Source organism: Ylistrum balloti, unplaced genomic scaffold (genome assembly GCF_031769215.1).
Source record: "Ylistrum balloti isolate Yb309-2 unplaced genomic scaffold, AGI_CSIRO_Ybal_v1 Utg371872, whole genome shotgun sequence".
NCBI classification, from domain to species: domain Eukaryota; kingdom Metazoa; phylum Mollusca; class Bivalvia; order Pectinida; family Pectinidae; genus Ylistrum; species Ylistrum balloti.
Genome location: NW_026782925.1, coordinates 18,215 through 35,400, shown reverse-complemented (window position 1 = coordinate 35,400; position 17,186 = coordinate 18,215). Strand labels below are relative to the sequence as shown.

Below are 17,186 nucleotides of genomic sequence, written 5' to 3'. Positions count from 1 at the left end.
TTTCAAAATATTTGGCCCCTGTTTTCTTGAAAGTTGGTCCAATATCAGCACTCTGGGCCTTTGGTTATTGGGACAAAGTCATTTAAACATTTTAACGCATTTGATACCTATGACCTTGAGTGTGTCAATGTCTTTCATATTAACAAAGTTGGTAGCCCTTCATCCTAGCATGCTACAGGTCTAATATTATCTTTGGCATATTAGTTATTGAGAAGAAGTCATTTAAAGATTTTAACATATTTGATCCCTGTGACCTTTCAAGCAGATCAAGGTCATTCCTATTAACTAAGGGTAGAATCAACTTTCTGAAGATCAGAAATGATGCTCCACTCCTAGTGATGTTTCAGACCAAATCTGGTTGAAATCTATACAAGCATGAAAAAGGAGTAGCATTCTGAAGAAAACTATTATCTTATTTTTCCCTTTTTGGACAAATTTGGTTGAAATCCATCCAGGTATGAAAGAGGAATAGGGTTTTAAAGTTTACGCACAACGCAAGCAGGACAATGACAGACAAAGCAAAATGGCTATATGTCAACTTGACCCTTTGGGTCAGATGACCTAAAAATTTGGCAGCAAAAATATTTCTTAAAATATGACATTGCACAACCCAAAATGTGAATATATACAATCTAGGTAATGGTAGTTGACATTAAAAGGATATCAATTAACATGATTCAAAACAGATATATCATATATAATATTATATACATACAACGCAACAAAACGAGAGATGACATTTCAGAATTTGGGAATAACAAAACCATCATTTATATACAAGGAAATATAGATGGTGGAGGGAAAGAGAGAAATACTAAAATGCATTTTTTTTTTCTGAATATTTTTCTTCAGGTTGGTAATGTCACAAAACATTGCCAAATTGACTGCAGTTCATTGTTACCATCTGGTGTAATTTTTGGGTCTATAATCTGTTTACCATCTTGTCACACTATTTTTGACCTTAGTGTACATAGGATTTTAGTAAAGTCGAAAAAGTTGGTTGGTTCTGTACTATCTCATACAACTACATACATTAGTGCTAGTATGCTCCACACTGGTCATTTTTCTGATGAAGATGACTGTGTACTCATTGAAATATCACACTCTAATCTTCTACTGGTTGTGTTTATAATAAGAACTTCTATTCTATATACAAATGTTAAGCTTAAGTTAAGTATTGGCAACAATATATACATAATTATGTACGACTACCTTTATGCATGGCCAAATCTGACCTCTGCATTATCCAAGAAAAAGAATAAAGTTATATAACACATAGAGATGGTCCCCTTACAGAGTATTCATATCAACTTGAGAATGGAAAATGATTCTTTTGTAAAATTAGAATGATACAAGAAAGAAAGCAACACGAATCTTGGTCATGATTTTTAGGAAAAAGTTGCTGGATGGACATGGGAAGCTATGGTATGGCATAATCTAACCAACTCAATGGACAAAGTGAGCTAACAAGAGATATCAAATTTTCAGCTTTCACTAGAAAAAATTTTATTTACAATTATGTTATTTCATTTCCCCAAAAGATGAGTAATTCTAAAGCTCTAAACTAGATATCAACAAAATTTCTGCATCAAAGCAGAAAATGACAAAAGATTTCCAATACTTTCATTGTAACAGATCCACACATCCCTCAGCACTCAGCATTCATGAGGGATTCATCCAAACAATTCATGCTTCAGACGAAATTGAGACAAAATCCTGTCATTCCTATAGAAGAAGAATTTTCAAGAACTTGTTCTATATAACCTTATGGGCAAATGGGCTCCGCCCCTCCTATTGGGAGGCAAAATCTAATCATTTCTAAAAGAGGAAAAGGATTTTAAAGTCTTTACCCTATTTCCCTATTGGACCCCTCCCCAGGGGGCTGAGACCAACCATCTACATAAAACTGATTCTACTTCCACTGATGATGGTTTGGGCCATATTTGGTCAAAATCTGCTCAGTCGTTCATGAGTTCATGACTAGTTACAGTTTGTAAGAAAAGTTGGCGGTCAGTCGTTCATGACTTTAATATAGTGACATTTTGTAGGAAAAGTCGTATGGATGGACAATCAGAAGGTGGGGTGTATCATAAGGTCACTTGGCACTTCGGGCTTGGTGAGTTAGAGGAAAGAAAATGATTTGTGTCTTTTAATTAGAATGGATAAAAAGTTATCTTTAACTTTCTAAATATGGAGTTAAACTTTGGCCCCAACTGTAAAGTCGGAAGAAACACTAACTCCTTGGCTATAGTCAAGCCTTTTTCTTTTGTTACATTGTCTGAAATAGTGATGTCTATGAAATAATATATAATCTGTTCAGCATGGAGACTATAGATGACATTTCCTATACCCATGGTAAATTGTAATATTCTAATGATCCCTCAGTCTGTTTGTCCCTAACAAGGTCACATGTTTTCGTAATACATGATATACTGTGTCCACATACACAGATCATCAGTCCACATATCAACCTGCCACTTTTACTATCTCATTGAAACAGGCTCTATAACCAACAACTGCATTCATATCTGATTATTTCTATGTATGTATATTGGCCTTTGATCCACATATTGACTGTCGTCACTGATCTGAATACTGACCATCATGAACTGTAGATTTCAATTCCAGCTCCCATCACTGATTCACATACTGGAGGTCTGATTCACCTACCAGTTGTTACTGCTGATTCACCTACCAGTTGTTACTGCTGATTCACATAGCAGCTGTCATCAGCAATTCACTTACAAGCCATTATCACCGATTCACATACCAGCAGTCATCACTGATTCACATACCATGGCTAGTTGTCATGACTCATTCAAACACTGGCTGTGAAAACTGATTTGTATACCAGCTGTTACCACTGATTCACATAGCAGCTGTTACTGCTGATTCACATAGCAGCTGTTACTGCTGATTCACATACCAGCTCTTACCGCTGATTCACATAGCAGTTGTCATCACTGATTCATATGCCAGCTGTCATGACCTATTCACATATTCACATACCAACTATCAGGACTGCTTCACACAGCAGTTGTTACTACTAGTTCACATACTGGCTGTCATCACTGATTCACATACAACGTCATCACTGATTCAAATATCGGCTATCATCACTAATTCACATACTGGCAGCCATCATTGATTCACATACCATGTCATCACTGTTTCACATAACCGCTGTCATCACTGATTCACATAACCGCTGTCATCACTGATTCACATAACCGCTGTTATCACGGATTCATATACCAACTGTCATCTCCTCCTGTCTTTGCAGATTCCTACTGAGCTGATGCTATTGATTCACATTGGACTGTATATTGATTCCAGTACCTGCCACACATGTTATCTTTATTGTTTAACAATTAAATTGCCATCTTCTTACATTCTCTGTGTACTGGTTACTGAAGTTGTACTGGTCTCTTCAGATGCATTTTTTTCATACATTAACTGTGTTGGTCACTCCAGCTGTATTGGTCATTCTTCATACATGCTGGTCACTCCAGATGTACTGGTCACCTTCCTACATGAACTGTGTTGGTCACTCCAACTGTATTGGTCATTCTTCGTACATGCTGGTCACTCCAGCTGTACTGGTCATCTTCCTACATTAACTGTGCTGGTCACTCCATCTATACAGGTCATCTTTCTACATTAACTGTGCTGGTTATTCCAGCTGTACTAGTCATATTCATACGACGTGTTTCAACCCTATCCCCTATCTGTCAGAAAAGCAATATTGGCTTTTGACGATTGTCCAATACATCTGCAAATAGAATAATGATATTAAAGTAATGGATTAAGGGTGAGGGAGTGACATATTTTGAAATATGATTTGCCTGGTCAAAACTTCAAGTAGAAAGTATCTGCAGCAGTAAATGAATAACCAGTATGTATGGCTTCATTATAGCTGTTATAAATAGATAAATTTAGTGAATTTAATTTCATCCAATTATGGAAGATGCAAGTTTGTCATATATGATCACACCTATTCATAGTAATAATAACATTTTTTTACTTTTTTGAGTTCACAGTCATACGAAAGCCTATCCTATGATATGTTGACATTTACATGGCAAAACAACAATACAAAATAACACTTAATCTTAATCTGTGTTTCTATTTATCTTCATAGTAATTCTCCTAGAATTCATACATTAAGCAGCTCTCTATGTTCCTTAATTTTGATTCTTCTAACTTTACACTTAGTCTAGCTCCCCTCCAAAACAAAAAACTTCGGACACTGTTTTAGACAAATACAGATATTCTACCATTAAATAAAATGTATTGCGTAGTTACATTTTTTATTTATGATATACTTTTGTAATCTGCTTGTATTGATTATTGAAAGAATATACAATATTTTGTATTATCAGAAATTTTTATGAATTGGCAACATTTTTTTCTGGAAGAAAATAATTTTTGAAGAGACACTTTTGCAATTTTCATTTCACTGACATGAATTATTTTCAAGACATTGTCATCGTTTAAATTTTCTTGTGAGCAAATTGAGTATAAAAACAAGTAAATCAAAAGAATGATTTGATGTTGTTTTGATGGTAATGTATTTGTGCATAGATTCCATCAACATCAATGTTAAACGAATCGATAGCTAACGTTTTTCACATTATTTCACATTATTGTCATGACAATTAATTCCGAAGTGGAAGGCTTGAACCTGCTGACAATTAGCTTCACCAAATCAGGACATAAGACCCACAGTCAACTGAGCCCAGAAAACAGAGGGCACATGGCAGCATAAAAGCAGTTAACTTGCAAATGCAAGAAACTGTACAGCATTCAATCATTCCAGGTATCTACATGCCAAATACCTATGTCTTATAAAGTTTTCGAAGAAACTGTTAACTGATTTTAACGAGAGTTCACCCTTTATGTTAAATATTATTCTGAGTTCCTAAAAGAGCATAACTTTCCAAAAAGGGGAGGTATCTTAACCCTCAAACTGATATAGATCTACAATGTATACAGATTAGAGATGGATCTACAGACAGATGGATGGAGGAATGGATTGACACAACCTAATTCCAGTATACCACCCCACATCCACCTTCGTTGTGACAGCGATTCCTGACTCGCTGATTATGATTTCACAATGCAAGCGCTCACCTGTGAGTGTGAAACTACAAGTGACATTTGTGCATGAAGGATGCAGGGGAGATAATCCATAATGTATGCAACAGATTATAAATGGTTCATTTTGCATTCAAGAATGTTTCATGAAAAATTAAAGGTCCAAAGTGAGGAGTGCCCACATTACATTAAGAAGGAGTAATGTTTTGAAGCAAATATTGTTTAACTTCCATTATAGGGGCCCTGCCCTAAAGTTCCTATGGCTCAAATCTACTTTCTGAATTTCAGAAAAGATTTCCTATCCACAATGTTTCAGACCAACTTGAATTTTTCTGAATTAAAGAAATGGTTCCTGAATCCCAATTATGTTTATGATCAGATTTGGTTGAAATCTGCAGAAATGTTAAGCAGGAGTAGTACTTAAGAGAACAGGAGGCCCAATGGGCCTGTATCTCTCATCCGATATTCAATGATAATCAAAAATCCATTGGCATTCAAAGAAGGCACATCCAATGAATTTCAGCCAACTTTCACAACAAACAGCTTCTAAAACTCAATTCTAAACAGTGACAGTTAGCCCCTGGATTATAGGTAAATGCCGTTCTGTTTTTTCTCGAATTTGTTAGGCTTTTGGCCTGGAAACACATTTCCACCAAAATATCATACTTCTGTGCATTTCGTTTTGTTCTAAGTCCTTTAAAGTTATTGAAAATTTGACCCCTGTGACCTTGCATTGTATAACGTTATTTTTTTCAGCAAACTTTGTCAGGCTTCATCCTAACAACCCACCAGCCAAATATGACATTTGGTCTGCTGATTTTTGAGAAGAGGTTGTATAAATGGAAAAGTTGACATCGGATGGATGCCGAACTTTCGGGCCAGATAAGCTAATAAAATGTTTAAGGACAATGGAAGACACATGATACCAACAGGTCATCTTGACCTGAAAAAAATTACAGATAATTGGATAAGCCTAGCAGCCTTGACAATCATTTGTGACGAGCATTATGGAATATACAGGTTACAGGGTAAGTAGCTATCCAGTGTCATGAAAAAGAAATTGTGACACTGATCATAAAAAGCCAGTGTCAATCCATGCATACCATCAAAACTCTCATCCTATACTAAATAATTTATAAGTTATTTCCAATGCAAAATAAATGTTATGCATAAAAATTCAATTTTGCTATATAAGTTAAAGTAAACTTAAAAATTAACCTCTTCCCCTGGAAGAAATGTGAGACCCTTGGGTCATGAAACTCACAACTTTCAGTAAAGTATCAAACAATCATGAAGAACGTTTGATTCTATTATATCTGGATGTTAAGAAGATTTTGAAAATTGAAAATCAGTTTGAACTTTTACTAGTAATTACTAGTAATTTTATACAAGTTTAAAAGATTTCCAATGGAAATTAAGCAAAGTTATACCTCCAAAATTTTCAACATGTCATGGCTTGTCATTAAACATGCAATATAATTCAGAATGCCATGGTGTAGCCATCATGAATATTTGCCCCTCCCCCTTCCTCCCCTTCCACTCCCCCACGAAATATTCTGTTGATTTGTGTCTTCCAGGCAACTACAGCCCCATCCCTAACCTTTATGACAATGTCTGATATTTTTTGTCAGATTTTGACTTACCTGCGACTATCCGATGCCAAGGAAGTGTGATATAGGTAAGATAGGAGTTGAGAGCCACACTATTAAGCCTTTTTCTTTCCTTGAAGATTTGCCAGGCTTGTCCAAAACTTTTTCCAAGAAAACCATCATACTGTTCTTTGTTTTTCAATTCTGAAATTATCAAGAAAATGTTGGAGATACAGACAAGTTCTGTCCACAGATCAAGGTGTTGGTGTCTTCCCTACTAAAGATATAAAATAAGAGTTGAAAAGATATAAACCAGGAGGTGTTGAAAAGGACCCTGTATAGGGATTTTGGTCCGGAGCACTTTTTCATTACATATTATTAATTTCTTATTGTTAATGAACCATTATCAACAGCCTGGACCTTTTGGTTATTGAGAAGAAGTCTTTTTAAGAATTTAACAAATTTGACCCGTGACCTTTCATAAGATGTACCTTCCTGAATGGTGCCAGCCTCAACTTCATGACATCCATCAACATCTAGTGTATGATCAACTCTCTCCGTCTCTGATCGTGACTTCTTCATGCTCATTCTTCGTATGCCACCTCGCACCAGGGAGCCAAGTGAGGAGCTAGGGTCACTCATTCTCCGTTGTGTGTACTGGTTCTGCTGAAAATTTATACTACAGTCAGACTACTTAACTCAAAAAAACCTCAATCTGTTTCTGATCACTGTCTCTGCTGCGAATATACATGTATAATAATATATCACTAAGGTGCGGGATATTCTAATGATAAATCAATACATTGCTCAATAAAAGTACTGAAAATACTGGGAGACATATCTCTAAAACCAAGGGTGTAAGTTAAAAGGTACTATTAAATCAGTTATTGATGAGGCAGTCACTCATAGCAATAAACAAAATAGAACAAACTTGGTAGCATTCTCTCCTCCAAGCATCTTACAGGCCCAATATCAGCACTCATGACTTTTGCTCCTTCAGTAATTTATCTACCATGATTACTATGAAAATGGTGGTCTTCTGAATTCTTTTTACAACTCTTCTTACCTGTGAAAAAGCACCTAGTGCTTTTACTGTAAACAGTATTATATCTACCTGAACAAGCATCAACAGACATTTACCTATGATCTGCTGACCTTGACATGTGGTCAGCTGGTTTCTCCTTTGAATTTAGTCAAGTTTGCTTCATAGCGTCATAACAAAATAGTAACTTAAATATTAAAAATATGACCTTTAACCTTGTGGCCTGGACCTCTGATTGGGTGACACTTTTCATTTCATTCTGGTTAACTTTACTTCTTGTCATACATAGTAACTTAAATATTCAAAATATGACCTTTAACCTTGTGGCCCGTACCTCTGATTGGGTGACACTTTTTTATTTGATTCTTGTTAACTTTCCTTCTTGTCATACAAACCATTTACTGGAAATCACCAGTAAAATATTCAAAATTTGACCTACACCTGTGACTGCATGCTGACCTTGATTTATATTTATCTGATTCTGCATCTGATTCTGGTCATCTTTCCTCCATAATATCACAACAAAATAAGGTCAACTTCTCATTCAACTTCTGTGAATTTTGTCTTTATCACAGTACATCCCTAGTTCTATTTACAAATGATTTTTCATCCTCTGAGTTTGAGCAGTAGTAGCTGTATACACACTGTAAGAATACATTATCCAATAAATAAAAAAAAACCAATTCAAACATAAAATGGTATAAAAAAGCAAAATTGCATTTCCCCGTGTTATTTGTACTGCTCTGTACAAATCAAACCTTTAATTACAACATAAACTTCCCTACAATGTTTTAATGTGTATTTAGGTCATCTACATGATTTACTGCATTGTATAGAGGCTTATGCATATGTTAATCAGGGATAACTTTAGGAACTCACTTCCTGTTCATGACACATTGTGACCAAGCCAGCTGTGCAAAAATATTCATCAGTGTGAGAGATATCATTTCATGTTGTGTGAAAGATGTGTGGTGTAAGAGTCGTTATATATAAATGCAAAAATTAGTGTATGTTTAATGTAAGTAAATTGTATATATTTTATAAGTGTCAATATTGTAAATTACTTTCATTTTACTAGTGGTAGATGACATTGCCATTTCATTTTTGAAAAGAATGCCATGAAAATGGAGGTCAAAGGTGAACATCAAAAATTAGCAAGACTGAGCAAATCTTTTCGATGGCGTAAATGTGACACATTCCTAATTCAATTTCTTTGGCTGCAATAGAAAGAACTATGCATATTTATCAATGAAAAGAAAAGTTTATAAATGGAAAGTATTACTACCAGACGGGGACACAGTAGAAGCCATCCTTATATAGACATGCACTGAAAGTCTACTATCGATTCTAACAAACAAACATTGATGTTTGTTTAAAAATCATTTTCTTTTCCACAACTACCACAATGACCACACTGACCTGTTGTTGATCGCTTTCTTGGCCATCAAAGTCTTCGAGAGGAAAGTTCTCCAAATCTGGTGTTTCTGGTCCTGATCCTTCTACCCGACTGACTGCTACTTCAGCATGTCCTTTACTTTGTGGGCCTCTCATCCTCACAAACTCAACTCGTTTATGACTCTTGATCCATCCCAGAGACATGGTCTGTACCATTTTTGATGTCAAACTTGCCTATAACACAAAATGGAACCATCTTAGATGATAAGCTTGTCTTTCACACAGACCTGTATCATCTTAAATGTTAAAATTGCCTATACCACAGGAGTGTACCATCACAAATTTCAAGTTTGTCTAACACATTCTATATTCTAGCTTATCCCATTTCAGAGAATACAGAACTGTGTTATATCAAACACCAATCTATCCAATAGAACGTTTTATTTATCATTTCTATGATGGAGCAGTTTTATGTAAATAAGTTCAAATTCAAATTTTTTTATTTAAGAAATTTTGTTTATTATCTTAACTATTTCATTTATAAAATTTGTCATTTTGCATTTGCTCTGAAGGATTTTTATCATGTGCCCATGTTCAAAACTAGATCAGCTATGATATTCTCTTACCCGAGCATCATAAACCTTTTTCAGAGCTTCATAGCGTATTGATCCAAGAAAGATAACTCCCTGTAGATTCCCCCTTCTGTCAGCTGCTGTTAGTTCCACACATACCATCTCACTATCTCGCACAATGATGTCGCCAAAAGCCTGAAAATATCACACAAGACTACAATATTCAAAGTTTACAAAATTTTCATAAACATTTACCTATGCATGCCTCAGACCAAATTGGGAAAGAATCCAGGCATTCCTTAAGAAGTATTTTAAAAAATATTCTCCAGTTCCAACATTGGGCCACACCCCTTCCACCAAAATTTGGACAAAATCCAATAATTCTTTTATAAGGAGTAGCATTTTAAAGAATTATCTCTATTTCCTCTAATGGGTCCAATATTGATGGTAAATGCAGAAGGAAAACTGAAGACATTCAGTTAATTGGAATGGTGAAAAACCCTAACAAATATTTACCTCTTCAAAATTGTCGACAGTGAAGAAGATATTAGGATAAGTAATTTCTTCTTCTGTTCCTTTGCTGTCCATCCTTCGTCGACTAGGAGATGGGTATACTCTCTAGCAAAAGAAAATCCCAAAACAAAACTTAGTGTGGACAATTTGAAGGAGCCATGCATATTGACTAGCATCAGCTGTGCTATATTAGTGGTGAAATATGCAAATTAATTGTAATGTTTTTAAAGCCTTTAAAAGTTAATACAAGTGGTGTTATGTTACATGTGATCTAGTAGTAAGGTGCAGTTTATAGTGATCTCCAACTCTGGTGGTGTCTTTAATGAGGTTGTTCCACAAGCTGTTTTGATTGTACATTAAAAGGGAACATTGTTGTGAAAATAAATTGCTTTCTGACCCAGAATTACTGATATTCTTCACCCTATCTAATGTTATATGATATCCTCTAAATCATATTGGGAATGTTACTTTAACAGGTATTGTAATGTATTGTACATGATACCATTCTATTTTTCATCAAAGTTTACTCTATTGTAAACCTTGATCGAATCATATTTCTTTTAATTCAAGGTTATAAAAAAAACAAAAAAAAAACATGAGGTCCATGGCCAGGGGCCTTAACGGTCATCTGAGTATAAAAACCTATATATGCAAGAGGCCAAGTAGGCCTAACAATAGTACTCAACGACAAATCAGCTTACAAAGATGTCATTGTTGGTTCATAAAAACATTTTCTGCAAACTTGAAATAATATTCTTAATACACACAAATGTCATTACTCCAGATGTTTAGTTTGTTTAAAAAGATTTTAAGATCTGAACTCATTTGACTCAAGAGACCTTGAATATAGGTCAAGGTCATCTATTTGAATGAATTTGGTAGTCCTTCATCCACTTATCTTAAAGAACCAATAATTAAACTGCATCCACCATTTTATTATAAAGAAGTTGTGAGATGATTTTAAGACATTTGACCCTTGTGACCTTTAAAAAGAGAAAAGTTCAATCACATGAACAAAATTGGTTGCCCTTCATCCCAGTATGTTACTGGCCAATATAATGAACTTAAGCTTTTTGGCTATGGAGGAGAAGCCATTTAAACTGTCCCACATATTTGACACCTGTGACCTTGAAAAAAGACAAAGAATTTCAACACCTTGGACCTTTTGGTTACTGAAAAGAAGTCATTTGAGTGAAAAATTGACAAACGGCAGACGGTGAACCGTGAATGATGATGAAAGGAACACTATAGCTATGCATAGGTCATTCTGACCCTTTGGGTCAGATAACCTAATAGAAAGCTTACCTGTGAAAATTTTTTCAGGATTTGAAGATCAGCTTCACTTGTTCTTGTACAAACAGCACACGTGACCGTATACTCAAACTACAAGATAATTAAACTACTTTTTACTTTTACTGACAAAAAATTTGCTAATCCTCATACATACAGGAATGGGAAGCTACACAACAGTTTAATCCTAATTGCGATTCATTATATAAACAATAAATACCACAATCATGCATTATGCAGTCACAACTGTCATCAAGTCATGTCTACATTTCCCTGTTACCATGGCAACCAACATTTCGAAGAACCATGGGAAAAATTCCTATTACATGTTAAATGGTACTGTTCAACTAAGGTGTGAACCAAATTAAAGTGATTTGGGTGCTCAGAAAAACATCTTTTTCTGAAAATGCCAGGCATTTTTAAAGTAGGCTTACTCTCTGAAAGGGAGCTGAGGGTTGGTTTAGAGTTTGGGATTAGGGTGGGGGTTGGGGTAGGGAAGAGGAGTTAGTGCTTGGAAAGAATACAAAGTCACTTTCCGGTTTGATATGTTTTATGTAAGGTGGGGTGGGGCAATCATATTTCGCACTGTGATTAATTCAAAGCTTCCTACCAAATTTGGTCAAAAACTGTTCAGTTGTTCATGACAAGTAGTGATTTTTTGTAAAAAGGTGATATACACAGGGTGACAGACAAAAGACGCCTGATGTTGCACCATGACATAAGATCAGTGGTCCTTCCATTAATATGAACTAAAAATTATCTTATTTTCTTTCTTCGAATACAAATCTTCCATCTCTAAATCCCTATGAAGGCATTAGTCTGTGTGACATTCTTATGAACAGATTGCTAACCTGATGTAAAATTATATTGAGGTATACAGTTTCCTCCCAGTTGATTGTCTTGTCCTCAAGGGATGGAACATTCTTTGAGGCTCTACGGTATACTTCGATCTCCGTCTGACAACACAACAAAATAAAGAGATCCATCATCATTGCAATCAATATCATAACAATGAATGAATTCTTATACAAATAAAAGATGTCTGTTACATAGTTTAGATACAACAATATAATGATTTTATAAAATGTACTCTAATAATGCAGATTACAATACATATATATCTGGTTGAGCTATAACAAGAGACATATTGGCACCCACCATTTGAACTTTATATGTTCATTAAAAGTAGAAATTTTTCCTTTCTTTTTTCTTCTTTACAGTTTTTGCTCTTGATTATATAAAATTTGATCATTCTCAAAAAGGAGTGATAGCAAGAAGCTCATAGGCACTGTAGAGCCCACCTTATTTACTACTTTGTTGATCTTGTATCTATTTCCCCTATAAGGCCCCATCCCTCCGTGAGTTGGGTTCAGATGCACTGTTTATACAAAAGTTATTCCCCTTCATCCTAGAATATAATCATTCCTAATGGAGGAATAGGAATTTAAAGAATCTGCTCTTAGGCTACTTCAATTTCCCTTGTAGGGGCCCTGCCCCTCCTGCCCGATAGGGCCCAGACCCACTGTTAATAAAAAATTGAATCTCTTTCACCCATGACCATATTTGGCCAAAATTCAATCATTCTTAAAGGAGGGGTAGGATTTTAAATAATTTGTTCTTTTTCCCCTATTGGGCCTCACCACTCCTTCAGGGGCTGAGACCCATTGTTCATATCAAACTGATTCCCCTTCACTCATGAATGCTTCAGGCCAAATTTGGCCAAAATCCGATCATTTCTACAGGAGGAGAAGTAGGTTTTTCAAAGAATTTACATTATTCCCTTATTGGGCCCCTGATCCTCCTGCCTCAGGGGAATGAGACCATTCTTTCATACAAAAAAATCCCCTTCACTTAATAATGATACAGAACAAATCTGGGCAATATCCAATCATTCTTATAGGAGGAATAAGATTTTAAAGAATTTGTTTTTCTTCTATATCACCTATATGACTCCACCCCTCTGGCCCTAGGAGGTCTGAAAGCTAATGCCTAAACAAGATCAATTCCCATTTACCAAGGAATGCTACAGACCAAATTTGGGTAAGATACATTGATTTCAACAGGAGCAGTTGCAGTTTAAATTTACAAGTTTGGTAAAGCATCTTATGCCTTTCCAGGAAGAGTATTTCATTCTACCACACCTACGATTTGAGAAGAGGATTTTTGAAGTTTCAATCAATTTTACCCTTTTTGGCCCTGCCCCTCAGGCTGAGGTACATATTATTTACAATTTTGGTGCATCATTAGCAGTGGAAGGTTTTTGTAAAATTTACATGAAATTTGTTCAGGAGTTTTCCAACAAAAGGTGATTGCAATAGAACACCCTGAGACATCGTCTCAGAAGACCTATAAATGGTCTAAGCATTGTTAACTTGAAAAGGGTTCAGAATCAACAAATTTCTTATTAGTAAGCTTGAAATCATTTTAAAAAACACACACATGACAAGAGGCCTACAGGTCTTAACTATAAAGACCTATATATGAAAGAGGCCAAATAGGCATTAATTGTTCAACTACTGTACAGTTTACAAAGACAATGTCAGTTCATAAAAACATTTTCTACAAACTTGAAATCCTATTCCCTAAACATGCTACCACAAAAAAAAAAAAAAACACCATCACTTCAAACCTATTGCATTTTGAAAAAGAAATTTTTAAATCTCAACTCATTTGACCAAAGAGATCCTGAAAGTAGATCAAGGTCAATCATTTGAATAAATTTGGTAGACCTTCATCCAATCATGTTAAAGAAACAATATCAACAGACTGAACCTTTTCATTATCGTAAAGAAGTTGTTTGAAGATTCTAACACATCTGACCCTATGACCCTTAAGAAGGGACAAGGTCAACCACATGAACAAAATGGTAACCCTTCTTCCGAGCATGCTACAGGCCCAATAGCAGCACCGTTGGCTTTTAGGCTATTGAGAAGAAGTTGTTTAAACATTTTAACACGTTTGATGCCTGTAACCATGGAAGTGAGTCAAGGTCGTTCATTTTAACAAACTTGGTATCCCTTCATTACATCATGATACAGACCAAATATATGAATCAATAGGCCTTTTGTCAATCGAGAAAAAGTCATTTAAACACCTTTACTAATTGACCCCTCTGGTCTTTAAAAATGGTTATGGTAATTCATTTGAATAACTTTCCAGCATGCCCAAGCCCAATAGCAGCACCATACTGATAATGAGAAGAAGTCATTTGATTGGAAAGTTTACCCACCATGCCCGACAACAGAAGAAACACAATGACTAGAGGTCATCCTAACCATTCTGGTAAAATGACCTAAAAAGGGCATGAAAATGAATTGTTAAGTATTTAAATCAGAACCTGTTGCTATAACTCTGAACCTTTTTACAAAAGTTATTCTGTATAAACTGGCATCTGATTTCACTTTTAAACGTTTAGCTGTTATAAAGATATTCAATTTATCTATCTATAAAGCCTACTCTTAATAATATAAACAAGAGTACCGTGGACACAATATATGCCGCCACAAAATATAAAGATCAAGATTGGTCCTTTTAACATGTCTGTATACATAAGCTCAAAATGAAGTCTGTGAGACCAGTTAGCTTAGCTGGAAGAGACAGATACCTGAGCAAGTTTCATGAAAATCTGATCATTAGTTTAGGAGGAGTTACATTCACAAGGCTCCACTATGAGCAAGCTACAGATACAAAGTTGAAAATGGCATAAATCTTACAAAAATCAACGAACCAAAAAATTGCTCCTTCATGCACATCTACCCATTGTAGTAGTGACATTGAGCAAGTTTCATGAAAATCTGATGATTACTTTAGGAGGAGTTGTGTTCACAAGAAATGGATGTATGGATGGACGGATGAGATGACGCCAATATACGACAGCCTCCGGCAGCGTATAAAAATGAACAGTTGTATTGTATACATGAAAACCAGAAAGGACTTCTTAAAGGCAGGTATACTGGGGTAAACTCCATGACTTTCTTCAATAAAGACTCTCCTGGCTTATTATTACTAATAGAGTTTGAGAACACCTTTGGTTTGATATTTCACAAGATGTGCAAAAAACGCTATTTTTCACAAAGATTGCTATTCTCTCGTGTTACACATGACTTCTTTTTAGAAATGTTTGCTACAGATTGAGGAATATAGACAGGGCAACTCAATCTCATTGTATATTTTTTGGTAGTTTTGTAGAAATCTCAAGCATAATGATAAGAAATGACAACAATAACGGTTTCAAAACTGGGTCCAAAGAAACTGAATTATCTCAGAGTGCAGGGGCAATAAGAAAGAGGAAATTTCCAGGAATCAAATAGCAAAAATTACTGTGATGTGGGTCTGAAGATTTAGATAATTATTACAGATGGCTTGAAGATTTCCAGATGATATGATAATTAAACAGCAACAATTCGTGGAACTTCATCTCAAAAGACATTTAAGATTAGAGTAAGACATTCCTTTTCTATTGCTCAGATTCTTTATTCAAAATCTAAGGTTGTCAAAAACCAGTTTTTTCCCCATTTCCATAATCCTTCATTTGATCAGGCCAGTCAATGATACTGATCACCAAATGTGCGGTCTGAACAGCCATGATAAATGTGGCTGTGCAGTGTACTGGAAGAAGAACTGAAATGCAGCAGCTGTTTTGGTAGGAACAGCTATCCGAAACACTAGGCTATGTTGATCAGCTTTTGACCAGCAACCGTCCCTAACCCCAGCCATTGTCCTTGGCCAACTTCTCCGCTGGTCTCAACCAAAAGGAAATACTTAACTTAAATTGTAATTAATAGTACGAAGTACAAACCTTCATGTAAAACTTGCCCTTGGGGTTTGGAATTTTTCGGACATAAAACAGCATGTCATCTCGGGTGTCATCCCTGGACACTGAGCCACTGAGGAAGTATTTTGTAAAGAGGCTTGTCCAGAAATCATTTACAGTGCTGGGGACCAATTCAAACTCTGAAAAAATTATATCAATTAATGTAACTTCTATACCAAGACACTTTTATTCAGACTAGTAGAGTGGTAAAAAGCATATATATATATATATATATATATAAACCTGAAATGAGCAGGTTATTATTTACGATCTTCAACAACAATCATATGGCGTGGTGTAATTTCGCTGGTTATAAGGGTTGTAAATAAAATATACAATGAAGTACACTTTTAACTGAGAAATATAATCCAATAATCGAACCTCCGTCTGATGTAAACTTTACAACATCTCGGCATCGTTCCTGAATGATGGAAGTCAGCATCTGCTGAATCGAACTACTTGTTTTCATCTGCAGCTTATCTTCCCCATCCGCATCGTCTGCCATTTTTTCGCTGTGCGGGTGAACCATGTACACCGTACCCAGTCTCGGCCCCTAAACCTGTGCCAGTATTATAAGAAATAATTTATCTCTCGCGAATTCCAAATAATAACAGATTTCAGATTTTCTACATAAATATTCCTTATCTTTTTTAATATGACTTATTATTAAGATAATAGCAATTGTACACAAATGATGATCTCACATGTTCAACGTCACAGACTGAAGGAGTGACCTCTTAACACCGGTCCGGACATCTAATGTAAAAAAAAGATCCACGAGGCAAGATTAGATGTGAACATCTTTTCAGAGTGAAACTTATGTATTTTAAATCAGAATTATTCTTCCTAAATTTTCACAAAAAAAAAAAAAAAAC

General features: G+C 35.4%; 1 protein-coding gene across 1 annotated transcript; it reads right to left on the bottom strand.

Moving 5' to 3' along the window:
* Positions 1–3,731: 3,731 nt before the first annotated feature.
* LOC132563823 (uncharacterized protein KIAA0930 homolog) lies at positions 3,732–16,816 on the bottom strand. The gene is made up of 10 exons (XM_060228578.1): positions 16,693–16,816; positions 16,297–16,451; positions 12,350–12,454; positions 11,514–11,591; positions 10,212–10,313; positions 9,750–9,890; positions 9,148–9,357; positions 7,178–7,352; positions 6,741–6,890; positions 3,732–3,772 (listed from the first exon to the last, which is right to left on the bottom strand). The coding sequence occupies exons 1-10, from the start codon at positions 16,814–16,816 to the stop codon at positions 3,732–3,734; spliced, it is 1,281 nt and encodes a 426-aa protein (XP_060084561.1).
* Positions 16,817–17,186: the final 370 nt, after the last annotated feature.